This window comes from Chiloscyllium plagiosum, unplaced genomic scaffold, assembly GCF_037043375.1.
Source record: "Chiloscyllium plagiosum isolate Xiang-an unplaced genomic scaffold, Cpla_swu_hap1 HiC_scaffold_39, whole genome shotgun sequence".
Taxonomy (NCBI): Eukaryota; Metazoa; Chordata; class Chondrichthyes; order Orectolobiformes; family Hemiscylliidae; genus Chiloscyllium; species Chiloscyllium plagiosum.
Genome location: NW_028270177.1, coordinates 25,266,364 through 25,286,976, shown reverse-complemented (window position 1 = coordinate 25,286,976; position 20,613 = coordinate 25,266,364). Strand labels below are relative to the sequence as shown.

At 43.6% G+C, this 20,613-nt stretch overlaps 1 protein-coding gene across 6 annotated transcripts in view; it reads left to right on the top strand.

The window, feature by feature from the left end:
• The window catches only part of unc13c (unc-13 homolog C (C. elegans)), a 582,280-nt gene that overhangs the window by 318,836 nt on the left and 242,831 nt on the right, over positions 1–20,613 (top strand). For all 6 annotated transcript variants that reach the window (XM_087981434.1, XM_087981433.1, XM_087981432.1 and 3 more), the window contains 4 exons: positions 4,973–5,051; positions 9,888–9,959; positions 11,916–12,135; positions 14,879–15,106. In XM_087981434.1, coding sequence (XP_087837560.1) covers positions 4,973–5,051; positions 9,888–9,959; positions 11,916–12,135; positions 14,879–15,106 — 599 coding nt within the window. The remainder of the gene's footprint in view (positions 1–4,972; positions 5,052–9,887; positions 9,960–11,915; positions 12,136–14,878; positions 15,107–20,613) is intronic.

The window sequence follows — 20,613 nt, the reverse complement described above, 5'->3', positions numbered from 1 at the left end:
GCAAGTAGTGGAGGTGTGGGGAAGGTCTTGGTGAGGTGCTCATCTTCATTGATAATGTGTTGCAGGTCACGAACAACATGGCGTAATTTTTCAGCCCCTGGGAAATACTGAACAATGAAGGGTACCCTGTCGGTTGCAGATCTAAGAAGCAGTATTCCAGAGATATACAAGATACAGAGGAACATCGATTGTCTGAATGAAATGGGCGGGCAGTATTTTGTTCGGATAATTGATTATTCGGTTAACTGATTCAATACCTCTCCTCTGGGGCTCTGAGTTTTCTGAAGTTTCCTTTTTCCTCACTCTGCCTGCCTTGCTCCCTCTCTCTGTCTCAGGGTTTGTTTCTGAGCACACACCCACTTGTGTGTAAGGGACCTGCAGCGGTGCTGAAGCCTCCCGCCTTCACCGCACTCCACCGTCCCCCCACCCCCGCCCCCCCATCAGTTCAATGGGATTGACACAGCGAGCACTTGCTAAGTCCACACCCCGTTCAAGCGCTTAGGAAGCAGCACACCGCGCGAAAGCCCCCGCCGCACTGCTCCCCCATCTGACTCCACCCCCACACTCCGTCTTCCCTGCCCACGCCCCTGCCCACGCCCAACCCCACCCCACCCTACCCCCATCTGCCCCACCAACCACGCCCCCGTGTGCCTCCCCCCACCCCCTCTCCGGGACAGCCGGATGAGACACCACCAAGATGCTGCTGCCTTTGGGAGGGTGACACACACACACACACACACACACACATATATACACACACACACACATATACATACACACACACACACATATACATACACACACACACACATATACATACACACACACACACACACACACATACATACATACACACACACACACACTTTTTAATGCAACTTTTTGTTAAGTTCCACCTTTGCCCTGTACAGGACAATTTTGGAGAGTTTGTCTGGGGAAGGGGGGTTTAGGGTACACCCCTGTGTAGAACTCCAGGGAAAATGTTTGGAGAGAGAGAGTGCAGGCAGTCAGTCATTTGGAGACGGTCCCTGGGCTCCCATCGATGTCCAGGACTGTTCTTGGCAGCATTTCAGTAAGCCGAGATCATTTTTAATCATTGTAAACAAAAGACGCAATCAGTGTTGGAAACACATCTTTGATGTAATGTTTCTATCGGGACCTCGAGATCTCCTTTGGCTAATCCGATATTCGGATAATCAAGGTTCCTCTGTATTAGGTAACATAAAAATATTTGATCCAGAAATGTCCTTGGTGCTGGTCTTTCACTGTCACAATAACTTTGCTTGAAGTGAGTTTATGATCTAATTTTAATTGAATTGAATTGAATTTATTGTCATGTGTACCGAGGCACAGTGAAAACTTTGTCTTGCAAACAACACAGGCAGATCACAGAGTTAAGTAGCTTAGCTAAGTAAATAATAGGTAAACAGCGGCAAAAACCAAAACACAGGTACAGGCGAATGTTGGAGTTTGTGAGTCCATTCAGTACTTATACACAAACCTAAAATCTCCACAAGTTATGGTAATGGATGCAGAAAAAACATCAAGGAAGTTCCACACCGTGATGGTAAATGGTAGGGATGGAACATGGGGATGTAAGGTCAAACTAATTATTATATTCAAGGGACTATAAAAGGAAGTAGTTCTTCAGACAGATCATGATCAATGCGAAGAAGAACCATCCAAGCAGAAAGATGGACGTGAATGGTGGAGGAGGATGTGGAACCGTGAATAGAACTGATGGCTTTGTTGTGCATAAAGATTCACTATTGAAGAATCCTTTCTGCATAAGTGTGAATTTTGCACTTACCGTCATTTGAATGGATTTCAGGGAGATAGATAAGAAACAAAAAAGACACATGAAAAGACCTCGATTTGTCTTTTGGGGTTTGTGTGAAGAGATGCTTTTTATGCGTGGAAATGTAGTTTAATGCTTTCACTTGAAGGTACTTCCCTTAGAATACGCTGCCATTTCAACTACAGTCTGACCCATGAAGAGAATGGCTGGAAACTTAGCTTTTCCACAAAAGTGTGTTCTTAATTGCCAGTTCTGTGTTTGAAAGAGAAAAAAGATGAGCGTTTTATCCAAACATTAATCAAGTCACGTAGCCCAGGAACATCTTATTCTGAGTCATTGATTTGTATCAGAGAGGCGCAGACCCCAAAAGGCAGATCTGGATTCTTTTCATCTAATTTTGCTTCTCACCTAACTCCCTAAAACCATTCAAAATTCATTAAAATCATAGTTAGCTAAATGGATTGTCAATAATGAACATTTATGTAAAACATAACCATCGGTTCTATTCAAGTTTTCATCTCTACCACTCTGCATGGATGATGATGAGCACTGTATCTGTGCTCAATGATCCACAGTGGGGAAATGGTCAGAGTGATCTAACGAACGCTGCTGGAAGTCTATTCCTGATAAAAGGGCACATTGACGGTTTATGTATGAATGCTGTGAACAAGATTCTGTAGAATTCCTGCCACTCAAAGCCCTCAATGCAGCCACTCAAAGCCCTCAAATGTCTTCAGATTAGGAAATTACAAAAGGGTGGAAAACGGCAAAAAAGAGAGCAGCAGGCAATGGTTGCTGAACCACCCTTTGATAATACAATGTACCTAGTACACATATATAACTCCCCACGCCTGACCCACTGTGTTCTCCAGCATTTTTTGTTTTCAGTAGTTGGACACTTCTTCCTACTTCCCCCTGGACCATGACTCCACACCTGAACATCAAACCATTGTTTCCAGGACTGTCACTGACCTCATTACCTCTGGAAATTGCCATCCACCAACAGCCCCCACCCCCCAACACCGCTGCCTTCAACTTTATAGTCTCCCAACCCCGGACAGCCCACTTCTACTCCTTCCCAAAATTCACAAACCAGCCTGTCCCGGGAAGCCCATCGTATCAGCCTGTTCCTGCCCACTGAGCTCATTTCCTCCTACCTTGACTCCATGCTATCTCCACTTGTCCAGACCACTCTCTGGGGCACCCACACCAATCAATCCCACCACCCCATGGCCCAACATTTCAACTCCCCCTCCCACTCTCCCGAGGACATGTAGGTCCTGGGCCTCCTTCACTGCCACTCCCTCACTACCCAATGCCTGGAGGAAGAACGCCTCATCTTCCGCCTCGGAACACTTCAACCCCAGGGCATCAATGTGGACTTCACCAGTTTCCTCATTTCCCTTCCCCCCACCTTACCCTAGCTCCAACCATCCAGCTTAGCACCATCCTCATGACCTTTCCTACCTGTCAGTCTTCTTTCCTACCTATCCACTCCACCCTCCCCTCTGACCTATCACCTTCATCCCCACCTCCATCCACCTATAGTATTCTTGGCTACCTTCTCCCCAGCCCCCCCCCAATTTATCTCTCCACCCTGGAGGCTCCCTGCCTTCATTCTTGATGAAGGATGTTTGCCTGAAATGTCAATTTTCCTGCCCCTTTCTTCAGTTTATCAACTACTGATTCATGCTCCTGCCTGGACCTTGAAAACTTTGACCATTTTGCCTCCAGTTACCTCCTGTCTATACCTTGCATCCATTTCTGACACTTCCCTTCCTTTCCTTGACCTCTGTCCACTGCCATCCACTACAAAGCCATTAACTCTCATAGCTGCCTTCAGGATAGCTCTTCCCACCTATGTCCTGCAAGAATTCACTCCCATTCTCCCAGTTCATTCACCCACGTTGTATCTATTTGGATGATGCCACCTTCTACAACAGCAGTACGAATATAGCATCCTTCTTCCATAACCGTGATTTCTGGCCCACTGTGGTTGACAGGGCCCTCAACCGCATCTGACCTACCACCCATGCTTCCACCCTTGCCCCGCCCCATCAGTCACAATAGAGTGATCAGGTCCCCCTTGTCCTCACCTATTATCCCACCAGCCTCCATGTTCAAAGGATCATTGTCCACCATTTCAGCCAACTCCAGCAGAATGCCACCACCAAATAGATCTTCCCCATCTGCATTTTGCAGGGATTGTTCCCTCTGGGGCACCCTACTCCATTCCTTGACCACCAACACCACTCTCCTTCCCGCGGCACCTTCCCATGTAACCACAGAAGGTGCAACACCTGCTCCTTCCCCTCCTCCCTGCTCACCATCCAAGGGTCTAAACAGCCTTTCCAGGTGAAGCAGCATTTCACTTGTACCATCTCCAGTCTTGTGTATTGTGTTTGCTGCACCCAATGTGGCCTACTGCACATTGGAGAAACCAAATGCAGACTGGGTGACCGCTTTGCGGAGCACCACCGGCCTGTGAGCAAGCCTGACGCTGATCTTCCTGTAGCTGATATTTTAACAAAGCGTCCTGCTCGCATGCCCGCTTGTCTGTCCTTGGCATGCTGCAATGCTCCAGCGAATCGCAGTGAAACCTGGAGGAGCTACATCCCATTTTCACATGAAGCACTTTACAACCTTCTGGGCTTAATATTGAATTCAGCACCTTCAGATTGTGAACCTATTCTTTCCCTTTCTTTTAGCTTTGCTTGTTACATTCTCTGTCACCTTCTCTCCCCTCCCCCAACCCCAGTGCGAACCATCCGTTCTTTCCAATCTGGTAGTTAGGCACACCTTGTTCAGCCATTCTCACATTCCAGTTATTTAATCTGAACTGTCAACATCCTTTCTCCCCCAGCACTCCAACAATACCTCCTGCCTCTCTATTGCATAAGTGACCCCTCCACACGTAACGTCAACTCTGATGAAGAGTCATCTAAACTTGAAACATTAGCCTGTTTTCTCTCCATGAATGCTGTCTGATCCACTGTGCTCTCCAGCCTATTTTGTTTTCTGCAACACACATATGTTGATGCCTAGCAGATTCTACTAAATGCTATGAAGAATGAAGATGATAGGACCTAGAACTCAAATATTGTGAAAATTATATTGTAGCTTTCTAAGTTATGCTATATGATGCTCATTGCTGAATTGTATGAAATGTTATAGGCCTGGAAGTGAGCTATACGGCATTGACAGTATGCCAGACCTGCGTCGAAAGAAGACGATGCCTATTGTTCGAGATTTGGTAAGTGCTATCTTGAATTTGCTCAACAATCATGTTTCATTTGAGATAAAGATAGTTTGTCTGTGTTTAGATGGCAAATGAAATTCAGGTCAAGTGATTTATAAGCGGAAGGAAAATGTAGTCTTGTTTCCCGGGTTTTGAAGTGCTCACGTTTTAGAAGTATATTACCTCAGTTTATCAAATCAGATTTGCTGAAGCATGATCTGTTGCTAGGGTATGGACAGTATCTTTCAGTAACTAGCAACTGGAGGGACGGGGTGGTGGGGGCATGTGCCCTGGGATGCTAGTTTACTTGACCTTCATTTTGCCTCCACCCAGGCTCAGGTGAAAATAGAAACTCTGTATGAATAATGGTTTGTTACATTTTCATGTCTGTTGAATAACTAATACATAGTGACGCTGATCACATAATAACACTCGCATATCATTGCAGTTGCTAACTATATTGCAAGTTTATTTATACCTATTATTAAAGAAAATCATTGACGTTTACTTTGATAATTTACTTGCAACTGCCATCAGTGAAACTAACAAAGTATTTCTTTCATTTGCTTCGGGGATTAAACAGGCTTTGGTAAGTACTTTTCAAATATAGATCTCTTACAGTATACCACCATGAAAGCACCAGTTGCAGCACTTGTACTACTTGTATAGGCAGCACTCTCAATTCTGCTGTAATTTTAATATGATGCAGGGCAATGAGGCAAGTTCAGAGTCCAACTCAGCCGGAACAATGATCAAACCCAGTGCTGTTGATGTAATTCTGAACGATACTCTACAGATATATGCAACTGAGCTAACCAGCCCCAGTTGTAACAACTACTTAAAAAAAGAAGTAGGTCAAGGATGATTTCCATTCAAAAATAAATGAATGGTTTCTCTTACTAAGCATAGTAAAAATGATGTCAGATTCAAATGACAGATGACAATATAACAGGGTGGCACGGTGGCTCACTGATTAGTACTGCTGTGTCACAGCACAATTCCGCCTTCGGGTGACTGTCTGTGTGGAGCTTGCATCTTCCCTCCGTGCCTGCATGGGTTTCTGCGCGGTGTTCCGGTTTTGACCCACAATCCAAAGATGTGCAGGTTGGGTGAATTGGCTGTGCTTAATTTCCCATAGTGTCCAGGCTAGGTGAATTAGACATGGGAAATGCAAGGTCACGTGAATAGGGTAGACGGGTGGGTCTGGATGAGAAGCTGTTTGGAGGTCAGTGTGGGCTCGATAGACCGAATGGCGTGCTTCCACAGTATATAGAGTCTATGAACTCACATTTGTCTCTAACACGCCCCAAATACGAAAGCGCACTAACTTCCCTTTGTAAATATGCATACTTGAAATATGAAGGGCTAAGGGAAAAGTGCAGAACTAATTGCACAGCAGTTTCAGTAATCTGAGGTGCATTTTTTGAAATTCACAATTGAAACATTAGTCTCTGAACTAGCTAAAGCAGAGTTCAATGGATGACTTTCACTTCGCTGAAGTTTGTGACATAATGGTTTGAATTGACAACACTATAGAAGTATTCAAAATACTTTGGTCACATTTGTTTAAAGTGATGAGTCCTCAAGCTGCTCCATTGGTGACTATGTGGAGCAAACTATATCACTTTCCATTTTTTTTAATCCTGATGCTCCCTCACTGCCCCTGTAAAAATCTCAGATTGATTTTCTTTCTTTATTGCAAAACTATACTTTATTCATAGAAACAATTGTGTACATACGCAGTTACTAAATCAGTTCGGTTCTGTACAGTCTTTGCTTATTGAGACCAAACAACCCTGGGGGTTTGACCTTCTCTATCGTTCCAACAAGCCCAAAGGCATTTCTTCATTGTGCAAGGTTAAATTCATTGCCACGGAGCACAGTGGAGGTCGGAACATTAAATGTCTTCACAGCAGAGATTGATAAATTCTGAATCTCACAAGGAAGTAAGTGATACGGGGAGAGTGCGAGTAGGTGGCATTGAAATGCCCATCAGCCATAATTGAATGGCGGAGTGAACTCAATGGGCCGAATGGCCTTACTTCCACTCTTATGTCTTATGGTCTTATGGTAAGGTATTATTTACATGTATTTGATGGACCGGGAAGGTCCGATACAAAAATGGACCTCCATTATACTTTGGCATAAAGACCTTAGACTATGGTGTTTCCGCCAAAATTTAAGAATGATGTGAAAGCTGGAGTTATCTGAATGGAAACTGGTAATGTTACTATGCTTTATCTGAACTGTCCAAATCTGTTGACCACCTCTTAGTGTAGGTTGGGGAGTTAATGCTAAATAGCTCCATTCCACAACAGTTTGTAAAGCATATGAAATGATGTACATCTTCAGAACTGAGTTACATTTTTCAGGAAAAGTAAGCATGTTAAGAAAATATCCTAAATGAATGGAAATCCTTACTCGATCTCCATAAGAATTTAAATATTTTTGTGGTTAAATATTCACAAACAATAATTGTGATTACATGATTTTAGTCTTTGGTATCACATCCAACATCTGGTTTTAGAAGAAATTAACAGCATTTTCCTGTGCTGAGCTGAGCTACAGTTTGACAGACACAAAATGCCAAACTTACTGCAATGGTAACACTTTTTCTTTAAACACAGCTGCAGTATTTTATTTCAAAATGATAATTTTAGTTGTGTTCTCTTGTCCTCCAGTAAATATTCCACAATATTTGCATGTCGGCATCCACATTTTAACAATGCTCTCCGAGCTTACTTTTAGATGTATTGTCGTATGCAATTAGGTATCCTGGAATTACAGTAATTCTGTTCAAAGTTGTACATATGCAATATGATAGGTTTTGACAAGTAATGAAAATATTCACAACAAACTGATTATATGTTTCACTGAAAACTATATCAGCCTTGTTTGGCTGATCTTAATGTGACTGGTAGGTTTTGCAACAACATGAAGTTGTGCTGTTTACATTCATTATTTCCAGGTCAGCTAATTAGCATAACATAAGGTGCAGTTTTTTTGGAATGGTTTAGGGAGTGTATGTGAAATGCTTTCGGAGAATTCTCTTCCCGAAATCTCATCAAGTGTTGAATAAGATTTCTTCTCTAAACATCCATTTTTTTTCTCCTGTCTTTTAAGCAATGAAAAAGATCAGACGTTGTATCACTGCGTGAAAGTTAATGACCTTGTATGTTTTCCACAACTCAGAGCTTGTATTTGACAACAAAGCTTGCAAGCATTTGAAAGTCTAATTCTTATTCATTGTTGTGTTTTCAAGCAAGCCCGGTGAGCTGGCATTTCAAGTCAAACAGATTGTTGCTTCTAAAACTGACAATTTACCAACCATGTTGTTTACTGGATAGTTCCAGCTTTCAGCCACAGCACAAACATGGCTCGCCTTACTGAGCACTCTGACATCATTTCATGATGAACCATAGAGGAGGCAAAACCTTTTTTACTTCTGTCTTAGCTTCTTTCTGCCTCCAGTATGGTTTGTGCAGTTAGTGTAGCTTCTACGATTTACCCCCTGCTGTAGTGATTGGGATGAGATCAGCCAAGGTGGATCTCATAGAATAGGAGTTCCCTGATTGGGGCTGTTAACCTGGTTCAATCAGGGAACCCTGGCTGACAGATATAAACAGGAGTGTCAGCGCGTTCTGTTCATTCTAGGAGCCGGCTCTGAGCTAGCTGGGTCAGTGTCATGTACAATACACGCATAAATAAAGGGTGACTTGGTGATGGGATACCAGCCTTTGTGGAGTTATTTCACATACTGTGAACATTTTTGAAAAGTTAACCACATGGCCTCCTTCAGAGGAGCAGACAGGTTCCAAGATCTGTTCCCTCCCCTGATTCCATGAAAATGGCTGACTGCGGAAAAGAAGGTGGGATTTCCTGCCTTCCCACTCAGTGGTCCTTTTCTTCCCCAATCCCATCACTGGTTCCAATTAGCACCAGCAAAATCCCATCCAGATTTTGTCCATTGCTCACTTTCACAAACGATGCAATAGCCCTTATTTTGCACATGCTTAACATTTTTATGATCAAGCCCTTGAAAGGAAAGGCTTTAGGACCGTTTGTTTTATCGCCCAATACTCTGCAGATCGTTTGAACAGCTAAATATATGGAGTATAGTACCTTGAGTTAATAAAGAGCAGATTAAATATGCATTTTGTGCTGTCAGTGATATCAGCATTCTTATACAACAGAATTGCTCAACCTTGGGTTGAAGGTCACTTGACTGACTAAATACCCTGTTCAAGAAAAGCTGCAATGTGTTCACCAGCAGCTAATGAGATATGCCTACACATGATTCCCTACACAGTGATTTCCACATTTCTAACATCTCACTGCTGACAGTTGCCAAGTGAAAGCCAAACACTCCCTCGCAGTTTTGTTTTCATAAAGACTTTTATTTGCTATTCTGAAGTTGGATTATTTTGGTAACTTTCTTTTGTTTTCCTCCTGTGAACAGCAAGGGAACAATTCAGAACATCAACCCATTCAATATCCCATAGCCACAAATCTATAATTGAAGTTAGGCCTGACAGCATATTAAGAAAAAAAAACTCAGGCTCACTGATGATGGGGCAGAGGGTTTGTTCTTTATTCTAAGTGTCACTGGATAAAGCCAGATCCGATTTGATTAGATCAGTAGCATCTATTGATTCTTGGATAATATACTGGTTCTAAGTTAATCATCAGTTATAACTGCATGAAGAATCATCCCCAGGGTTCTAGGAGAATACAAAAGCTTTAATACACATTTTACTTTGCAAAACATTACAATAGACATTCATTAGTTCCCTGGAGTATGTTTTTTAAATGCCTTCTCATCACTATTTGTATATTAATCTATCTCAACAGACTCTAGCTGCCCGAAAAGCAGGTATATCTTTAGCCATGGTCAACAGAACATCAATAAATAATGAAGACTTGGTAAGTGTGATTCTGTCACCTGAAATGTGAACCCTAGTTTTGTTGATTTTGCCCATTACTATGTCTCCTTGCTTACCTGCCTTCCCAGCATGCAAAGATAGTGGCCAGTTTCCCTGCTGGGAAATCAGGGAGACCTTAGTTCCAGCTTTGGGTGGAAGGGAGAGACTACAATGCCTCAACCTGAAGGGGGGAGGTGCAATTGCAGGCCAGGATGTGATGGCCAAGTGGGTGGCCTCTGAAATCCACAGTCCTGCCCCTCGTCTCTGACCAGACCCCAACCAAATACCTTCTTCCCTGACACTCCTTCCCCTGAAGCCCCCTCTTGAAGATAAAGAACCCTGACCTACCTGCTCCTGGATCGCCAGGCCCCGATTGTCAGCCTTTAGGGTACACAGGCTGCCAGCCTTTAAAAGATTGAGAGACTTCAGCTTCTGAAGTCCTGGCATGTCCGTATCGGGTCGTCTGATAAGGCAAAATTCTCGTTTATGACACTTCTATCAACTCTTGTCTAGCAGCTTGGCACACGATAAGTCATTCCTGTTCATTCCTGATGAAGTGATTTTGCCCTAAACGTCGATTTTCCTGCTCCTCTTGCCTGACCTGCTGTGCTTTTCCAGCACCACTCTAATCTAGACTCTGATCTCCAGCATCTGCAGTCCTCACTTTTGCCTACACGATAAGTCTAGCCACCTCAGCAGTGGGGGTGGTGTGCTACTGTTCACTTTAGCACATCTGCCCCCACATTGTCACACAAAGTGAAAAAATCACATTGATGTTTATCTCCCCAAATTCAAGACCAATTGCAAACACGAAAATTAAAAAAATGAGATTCGTGAAGTCTCAGTGTCTCCGTTTTTAAAGTATTCGCTCCACATCTCTAACTGAAGTAGCTTTTAATATCACTCACAGGTTTCACACAACAAATCACAAGCCTTGTTACAAATGTAAAATACTTGGGGGGAAAAAAAAGTCGGTCATTTCATGCTGACTCTGACCTGGAGATTTAATTTCCGAGCAACTAGATGACCCCTAATTCACCTCAGAACTTACAGCAGATACAAATACCTGACTTCCCACAGAGAGCGCCTGAGCGGTGACCTTGAGAAGACAGGCTGGATTAGAAATTAATCCTCCCATCTGCACTTCAGAGCCAGGCTAATGGAGAGCTACAGAACAGAAAACTTCCGAATTCAAAACTCAACACCACAAGCATATTACACTCTGTGTTTCTGAGAAATAATCTGTAATGATGTTTTTACAGATACAAAACCTGACAAATTCCTCTGATAATTGACACAAATGAAACACTAAAGAACTATGTTAACAAATTCTCTCATTTGTATTTTTCTATGCAAGCCTTTCAGGGTTGCAACTTGTTTGCTTTACAGAGTAGATTCCTATTCCTTGTTGTGAAATATATCTACAGCAAAATATTTAATTGATTCGAAAGGAAAGATTTGGATGAATCAATTGGCAAAAGCAATGTACAGAAGAATTCTCATGTCCAGAGTTGAAGAGATGCTGTTGGTTCCAGTGATACCATTTTCAAGCACAGCCAGTTTTATAGGGCGGCATGGTGGCTCAGTGGTTAGCACTGCTGCCTCACAGCACCAGGGTCCCAGGTTCAATTCCAGCCTTGGGCGACTCAGTGGAGTTTGCACATTCTCCCCGTGTCTGTGTGGATTTCCTCCGGTTTTCCTCCCACAGTCCAAGATGTGCGGTCAGGTGAATTGGCTGTGTTAAATTGCCCATAGTGTTAGGTGCATTAGTCAGAGGGGGGTGGGTTGCTCTTCGGAGGGTCGGTGTGGACTGGTTGGGCCGAAGGGCCTGTTTCCATACTGTAGGGAATCTAAACCTAATTGTAACATGGCGTATTGAAGTAAATTTTCTTAAAGTTTTTAAATCAGTGCTTCATAATAACAAACACCCAAATTTTCTCGATCTTATTTTTAACAGAAAGCACATGTTTACAAGAAAACATTGCAGGCCTTAATCTACCCAATGTCATCAACCACTCCGCATAACTTTGAGGTTTGGACTGCGACAACTCCTACCTATTGCTATGAATGTGAAGGGCTGCTCTGGGGCATAGCCAGGCAAGGCATGCGTTGTACAGAGTGTGGTGTCAAATGCCATGAAAAATGTCAAGACCTTCTAAATGCCGATTGTTTACAACGTGAGTATTTTCACTGACCAGTTATTATATGTCCTAATCTGTGAAAGGGAGAGAAACAGTGAGCAAGTGTGAGAAAAAGAAATGTCAGTTTTACTGCCTGGATTTTGCAGTCAGCAGTAGACACACAGCCACTGCTTGTCATGCTTAGAGCTACCTATTGATTTTTTTTTGTGTGAGTTTTGTTTTCAGGCAGCAACATGGTAGTTCACTCCAGAGGGGCTGTAGGATCTCTGTGGAGACAGCATGCAACTGTGTATCTTTTCAACTATTCAGATTGAAGATTCTTCACTGAGACCTGCAGCACCTTGCAAAATTAATTCCAAGCTAGAATGTTGCTTTCACAGCAAAATTATGCGCAGAGAGCAAAATACAGAGAGGGAAAGAAAAATTGAATTCAAAGAGAAAGAGTTAGAAAGAAAATATAACAGAAGTGCCCATCCCTGGAACCATTACCGAAAACTGCTTCTGCACTCTTTCCAATGGATTCCCATCCTTCCTAAAGTGTGCCACTCAGAATGGTACATGGTACACCAGCTGAGTTCTAATGAGTGCCTTGTGCAGGTTCCACCTGAACTCCTTGCTTTGGTAAGATAGGCTTGAAATAATTCCTCAGAGGACAGCACGGTGTCACCAAATCACCCTTTATTTACATGTGGAAAGTCCTTGACGCTGATCCAGCTCCCTCAGAGCCAGCGCTCAGAGTGAACAGGATGCCTGACACTCATGCTTATATCTGTCAGCCAGGGCTCCCTGATTAGACGAGGTTAACATATTCTGTGAGGTCCACCTGACCAATCTCATTAGAATTGCTACAGTGCTCCTGTTCATAAAGTCTAGGATACTGTCTACTTTATTATCTGCTGACTCTGTCTGTCCTGTCACCTTTAGTGACATACATATTGATTCCTTACTTTCTGCTCCTGCACACTTTAAAATACTGCTCTTACTTGATACTATATTTCCATGTTGTTTTTACCAAAATGCATCACCTCACACTTTGCATTGAACACCATCTGCTACGTATCAGTCCACTCCACCAATTTGTCTTTGACCTTTTAGAGCTCTGTACTGTGCTCCTCATAGTTTTCATGTTACATCTGCACACATAAACAATGTCTAGATCTTAATATGCACTACAGACCTTCCATCACCCCAAAAAACACCATTAATTATTACTGTCTGTTTCTCATCACTCCTCTAAAATACCTTTGTGTTTTTTTAACCATTTGTAACCATGTTGCTAATGGCCTATTTATTGCATGAGCTATAGGTTTTCTCACAGATCTGTTGAGTGACACCATATCAACATATTTTGGAAATTCCTACACACTTTAAACAGTATTACTCCCATCAACTCTCTGTTACCTCTTCAAACAATGCAAGTAAGTTAGTTAAACGTGATTTTCCCTTCAGTATTTCAGTCCAAAATAACTACAGAAGTCTAGCCTTGGGGATTACTGATGACGGGAGGAAATTTGGAATGACATTACTGAATGTAGAAGGGCCTCCATACAACAGGTGGCGATAGTGGGGGAGAGTACATTCTTTCCTCTAGGCCCTTCCTACCCTGACTTTCAGCTAAGTATCCAGTATCTAAATGCCAGCTCCAAATCCCTGAAAAGGTTCTCCAGCCAGCATCAGAAACTGGCTACTTGCACATCCTGGCCTTCTGTTCCTTCACTCCATGTCTCATGCCCATGACCTCTGTCCCCACATTCTACCAACTTGCCAAAAACACTGCTTCCAGCAGGAAGGGGACGAAAGGAATTAACATGCTCTCCTCACTATTGCCACCTGTTGTATGGAGGTCCTGCTACAGCAATATCATTCCAAATCTCTTCCGGCCATCAGTAATCCCCAAGGCCAGACCTCTGAAGGTCTTTTAGACCACAGGCTGCATTCCCACTTTGCATTTAAGACGCAACCAGCCCATTCTGTTTATGATTCTGAGGCTTTTCTCAGGTTCTTCCCTCAATCCATCTTACATTCCCATTAACCTCTTTGATAATTCCTGTCCACGCCCTCCCCATTCCTCCTCCTCCCCTCACCTGGGTCCCCCAATCATGTTAATATCTTATCACTAACCTTCTCGCAATAAGAGTTTGGCATATTCTGTAGAAAATTAAAGGAATGTACACAAACGTTGAAGGCAAACCAGCAGTGGTTTAGAAAGTGGGGCAGAAATGTTTGTGGATTTTAACCAATGCTACAAATAAACCTCACATAAGTCACATTAATCCATTTAACTGAGATATTTAACAACTTAATTTTATAAAGATGGGGCAACTATCCATGAATTAGCAACTTTGCCAGTTCAAATTTTGCTATTTATAAAAATTACCAAAAGTTGAACTGTTTTGCTGGAAAAGTCAAGGAATAAGCAATCCAGTGATTCCTTCGGTTACAAAGTCTTTAGGCATCAGGCATTTATCTATATTTTCTTGTGAGATTGTCTTTGAGGTTTATAATTAAATAAAAGTAGCAGAACGTATTGAATTTTTTGTTGTAGAGATGCAATTGAACGGTGTGATGTAAGGAGTTTTGTTCAGCCAGAGGTTGTAGCTGTTGGGAATTCATTTTCAGAGAAAGTAATTTGAAATGGTTTACTGCACCAAAGTCAGGCCATCAGAATTGTTTGGGTAGCTTCTCTTTTATAAACGCAGATCATTTGTAGTTTTTACTTTATAAACCCAGCTCAGTTAAAATTCTGAATGACTGACTGACCTCTCGTTTCCAATGTCAGGAGCAGCTGAGAAAAGCTCAAAACATGGTGCAGAGGACAAAACACAAAACATCATCACAGCCATGAAGGAAAGGATGAAAATCAGAGAGAAAAACAAGCCGGAGATCTTTGAGCTGATCCGGGAACAGTTTGTAGTTTCTAAAGAGGACTATGCACAACATTTGAAAGCAGCAAAGCAGAGTGTATTGGATGGAACTTCCAAATGGTCAGCGAAGATAAACATAACAGGTCAGTTATCGATAGAACACTTTTGTTAGAATGAGTCACATCACTGAGACCATCTCACGAGTACCAGAATATATTTATGTTTGGGCGTTTCTCAGGCTTATATGTTAAATAAAACACGGACGTCCAGTTACATTATTAATAGCGTTGTTTCTGACAGGCATTACTTCTGTTCCAGTGGCTTCCAAACTCCTTGAGTTTATTGACAAGATGGGGTATAAATTCAAATTGTTGCTTCACATCCTAGGATGGTGATTGTGCAGTGTGTCCCCTTTACGTGTATTCTTCTGAGCACCCTTTATAAATGGGTGAGAATAGGCCGTTTTTGCAGGACTTTGAAAGGATCTTTCCCAGAAAAGCCATACGTAAAATGGAACTAAAGTTAGTGCATTAAAGAGGTGCTTTCCTGGAGTCGGCTTTTGGCTCTAATATACTATTGGGTCACTCAGAGATGTTCTAACGGTTCATCGGAGGCACGCTGCCACTCGCGAATGTTTATTGGTTAACACAATTTGCAAAAATAAGAAGTGTTCCATTCCACAGCATATTATTTAACATCCTCGCTGGATACAACTTACAGCAATTGACGGATTTGGTGGTGGCACTGTAGGGCAACACAGTGGCTCAATGTTTAGTACTGTTGCTCACAGCGTCAGGGGCCCAGGTTCGATTCCCCCCTCGGGCAACTGTCTGTGTGAAGTTTGCACATTCTCCAGGGATCTGTGTGGATTTTCTCTAGGTGTTCCAGTTTCCTCCCACAGTCCAAAGATGTGCTGGTTAGGTGGACTGGCCATGCTAAATGCAGTCTTACAGGGATAGATTAGGAGAGTGGGTCTGGGTGGGATGCTCTTCGGAGGGTTGGTGTGGGCTTGATGGGCAGAATAGCCTGCTTCTGTAGGAATTCTATAAACATAGTGAAATGTGGTATTCCCAATAGATTTCAGTAATAAACATCAGAGGCAGTGGAAGAAATTGTGCTTAATTCAAACTACCCTAACATAAAACAACTGTTCTAATCCTTAATCCACATCTATCTGCTTTAGTCTAATTTATACCTCACCAAAGAATGCTTCCTTGACTTTTTCAGTGCATTTTCAGCTGAGCTCGAAGCTTCACACTTTTGCTTATCAAATTATGTATTGGCTCAAATTTGATTTGCCTTTGAAGTGTTTGATTTCCAATCTCACCAATAGACAGTTCCTATTATTCATGTTGTGTTCTGATGCTGAGTAGCTTCAACAAGCAAGATTTTATCTTAAGAATCAAGTCTATTAATGTCAATCCATGTCCTAGGTAATGTCAGTATCTGCAAGTGTGTATGTTACAGCTTGTCATTTAATGAATCTAAAGCAGGTGATTGAAAAGTGAAATGCAAAGCCATAAATAGCACACGCAGACACATGCGCGTGCGCGCACACACACACTGTCACACACACACACACTCACACACACACACTGTCACACACACGCATGCTCACATACACTCTCACTGTCTCTCTCACACTCTCTCGCGCACTCTGTCTCTCACACATTTTCACTCCCATCTACACACTTGCAAATTCTGTCTCACACATTCTCTCCTATACTCTCTCACACTCTCTTACTCTCACCCACACTCTCGCTCAGACTCACTCATTCATTCATAATCACTCTCTCTCACTCACTCTCACACACTCAATCACATACTTCATCTCACTCTCACTCGCACACATATATACGTACTCGCTCTGTCACATACATACTCTGACACACTCTCAGACACTTTCACGCTCATACTGTCTTACACACTTGCACACGCATATTCTGTTTCTTACACACATTCTCTCTCATGCACGCATTCTCTCTCACATGTGCACTCTCTCTGGCACACACACACACTCTCTCACACAGCATACACGTGCTTTTGCACGCACACTATCTTGCACCTGCACAGTAACCCTCCCTCCCTGTCCCTCTCCCTCTCTCTCTCCAGGTACAATACAGTATTGTGCAAACAGAAGAAACTCATACTTTAAATGATGCAAAGATTTTTAAGAAATCAACACCAATGCGGTCTTGCCCTTTAAAAATGCGTCACGTGAAACCTTCATAGAACATAGAACATAGAACAATACATCACAGAACAGGCCCTTCGGCCCACGATGTTGTGCCGAACTTCTAACCTAGATTAAGTATCCATCCATGTACCTATCCAAATGCCGCTTAAAGGTCGCCAATGATTCCGACTCTACCACACCCACGGGCAGCGCATTCCATGCCCCCACCACTCTCTGGGTAAAGAACCCACCCCTGACATCTCCCCTATACCTTCCACCCTTCACCTTAAATTTATGTCCCCTTGTAACACTCTGTTGTACCCGGGGAAAAAGTTTCTGACTGTCTACTCTATCTATTCCTCTGATCATCTTATAAACCTCTATCAAGTCACCCCTCATCCTTCGCCGTTCCAACGAGAAAAGGCCGAGAACTCTCAACCTATCCTCGTACGACTTCCTCTCCATTCCAGGCAACATCCTGGTAAATCTTCTCTGCACCCTCTCCAAAGCTTCCACATCTTTCCTAAAGTGAGGCGACCAGAACTGCACACAGTACTCCAACTGTGGCCTAACCAAAGTCCTGTACAGCTGCAACATCACTTCACGACTCTTGAATTCAATCCCTCTGCTAATGAACGATAATACTCCATAGGCCTTCTTACAAACTCTAACCACCTGAGTGGCAACCTTCAAAGATCTATGTACATAGACCCCAAGATCCCTCTGTTCCTCCACCTGACTAAGAACCCTACCATTAACCCTGTATTCCGCATTCTTATTTGTTCTTCCAAAATGGACAACCTCACACTTGGCAGGGTTGAACTCCATCTGCCACTCCTCAGCCCAGCTCTGCATCATATCTAAGTCCCTCTGCAGCCGACAACAGCCCTCCTCACTGTCCACAACTCCACCTATCTTCGTATCATCTGCAAATTTACTGACCCACCCTTCGACTCCCTCATCTAAGTCATTAATAAAAATTACAAACAGCAGAGGACCCAGAACTGATCCCTGCGGAACTCCACTTGTAACTGGGCTCCAGGCTGAATATTTACCATCTACCACCACTCTCTGCCTTCGACCGGTTAGCCAGTTTTCTATCCAATTGGCCAAATTTCCCTCTATCCCATGCCTCCTGACTTTCCGCATAAGCCTACCATGGGGAACCTTATCAAATGCCTTACTAAAATCCATGTACACTACATCCACTGCTCTTCCCTCATCCACATGCTTGGTCACCTCCTCGAAGAATTCAATAAGACTTGTAAGGCAAGACCTACCCTTCACAAATCCGTGCTGGCTGTCCCTAATCAAGCAGTGTCTTTCCAGATACTCATAAATCCTATCCCTCAGTACCCTTTCCATTACTTTGCCTACCACAGAAGTAAGACTAACAGGCCTGTAATTCCCGGGGTTATCCCTATTCCCTTTTTTGAACAGGGGCACAACATTCGCTACTCTCCAGTCCCCTGGTACCACCCCCGTTGCCAGTGAAGACGAGAAGATCATTGCCAACGGTACTGCAATTTCCTCTCTTGCTTCCCACATAATCCTAGGATATATCCCGTCAGGGCCGGGGGACTTGTCTATCCTCAAGTTGTTCAAAATGTCCAACACATCTTCCTTCCTAACAGGTATCTCTTCTAGCTTGCCAGTCCATTTCACACTCTCCTCTTCTACAATACGGTCCCTCTCGTTCGTAAATACTGAAGAGAAGTACTTGTTCAAGACCTCTCCTATCTCTTCCGACTCAATACACAGTCTCCCACTACTGTCCTTGATCGGACCTACCCTCGTTCTCGTCATTCTCAGGTTTCTCACATACGCATAAAATGCCTTGGGGTTATCCTTGATCCTATCCGCCAACGATTTTTCATGCCCTCTCTTAGCTCTCCTAATCCCTTTCTTCAGGTCCCTTCTGGCTATCCTGTATCCCTCCACTGCTCTGTCTGAATCCTGTTTCCTCAACCTTATGTAAGCCTCCTTCTTCCTCTTTACCAGACATTCAACCTCTCTCGTCAACCAAGGCTCCCTCACACGACCATTTCTTTCCTGCCTGATAGGTACATACATATCATGGACACGTCGTATCTGCTCTTTGAAAAAGTTCCACATTTCCACCACATCCTTCCCTGACAGCCTAAGCTCCCAACGTATGCTCCTCAAATCCTGCCTTACAGCATCGTAATTTCCCTTCCCCCAATTATAAAATCTACCTTGTTGTGCGCACCTATCTCTCTCCATAACCAAGGTGAAAGTCACAGAATTGTGGTCACCATCACCAAAATGTTCACCCACTAACAAGTCCACCACTTGTCCCGGTTCATTACCGAGTACCAAATCCAATATGGCCTCCCCTCTGGTTGGACAATCTACATACTGCGTTAGAAAAGCTTCCTGGACACACTGCACAAACACCGCCCCATCCAATCTACTTGATCTAAAGAGCTTCCAATCAATATTTGGGAAGTTGAAGTCGCCCATGACTACGACCCTGTGGCTTCTGCACCTTTCCAAAATCTGTTTCCCAATCTGTTTCTCCACATCTCTGCTGCTATTGGGGGGCCTATAGTAAACACCCAACAAGGTGACTGCACCTTTCCTATTTCTGACTTCAGCCCATACTACCTCCAGAGGCAGATCCCCCTCAAACTTCCTTTCTGCAGCCGTTATACCATTTCTAATTAGCAATGCCACCCTCCCTCCTTTTTTCCCACTCTCCCTAATCTTACTGAAACACCTGTAACCAGGAACCTCCAACAGCCATTCCTGTCCCACATCTATCCACGTTTCCGTGATGGCCACAACATCGTAGTCCCAGGTACCGATCCACGCCTTAAGTTCACCCACCTTATTTCTGATACTCCTTGCGTTGAAGTATACGCACTTGAGCCCGTCTCTGTGTCCGCAAGTAGTCCCTGTCAGTGCTACCTTCTCCACAGCCTCCCTACAGTCTTGGGCATCCTGACAAACAGCTAACCTACTTGCTGGACTACAAGTCCGGATCCCATCCCCCTGCCAAATTAGTTTAAACCCCCCCGAAGAGTGCTAGCAAACCTACCCCCCAGGATATTGGTGCCCTTCTGGTTCAGGTGCAACCCGTCTTGTTTGTACAGGTCCCACCTTCCGCAGAATGCAGTCCAATTGTCCAAATATCTGAAGCCCTCCCTCCTACACCAGCCTTGCAGCCACGTGTTCAACTGCACTCTCTCCCTATTCTTTGCCTCACTGTCACGTGGCACCGGCAACAACCCAGAGATGACGACTCTGTCTGTCCTAGCTTTTAGCTTCCAGCCTAACTCCTTGAGCTCTTGAATGACCTCCCCACCCCTCTTCCTACCTATGTCGTTGGTGCCAATGTGCACCACGACTTCTGGCTGCACACCCTCCCCCTTAAGGATTCTGAAGACACGGTCTGAGACGTCTCGGACCCTAGCACCCGGGAGGCAACAAACCATCCGTGAGTCTCGCCCA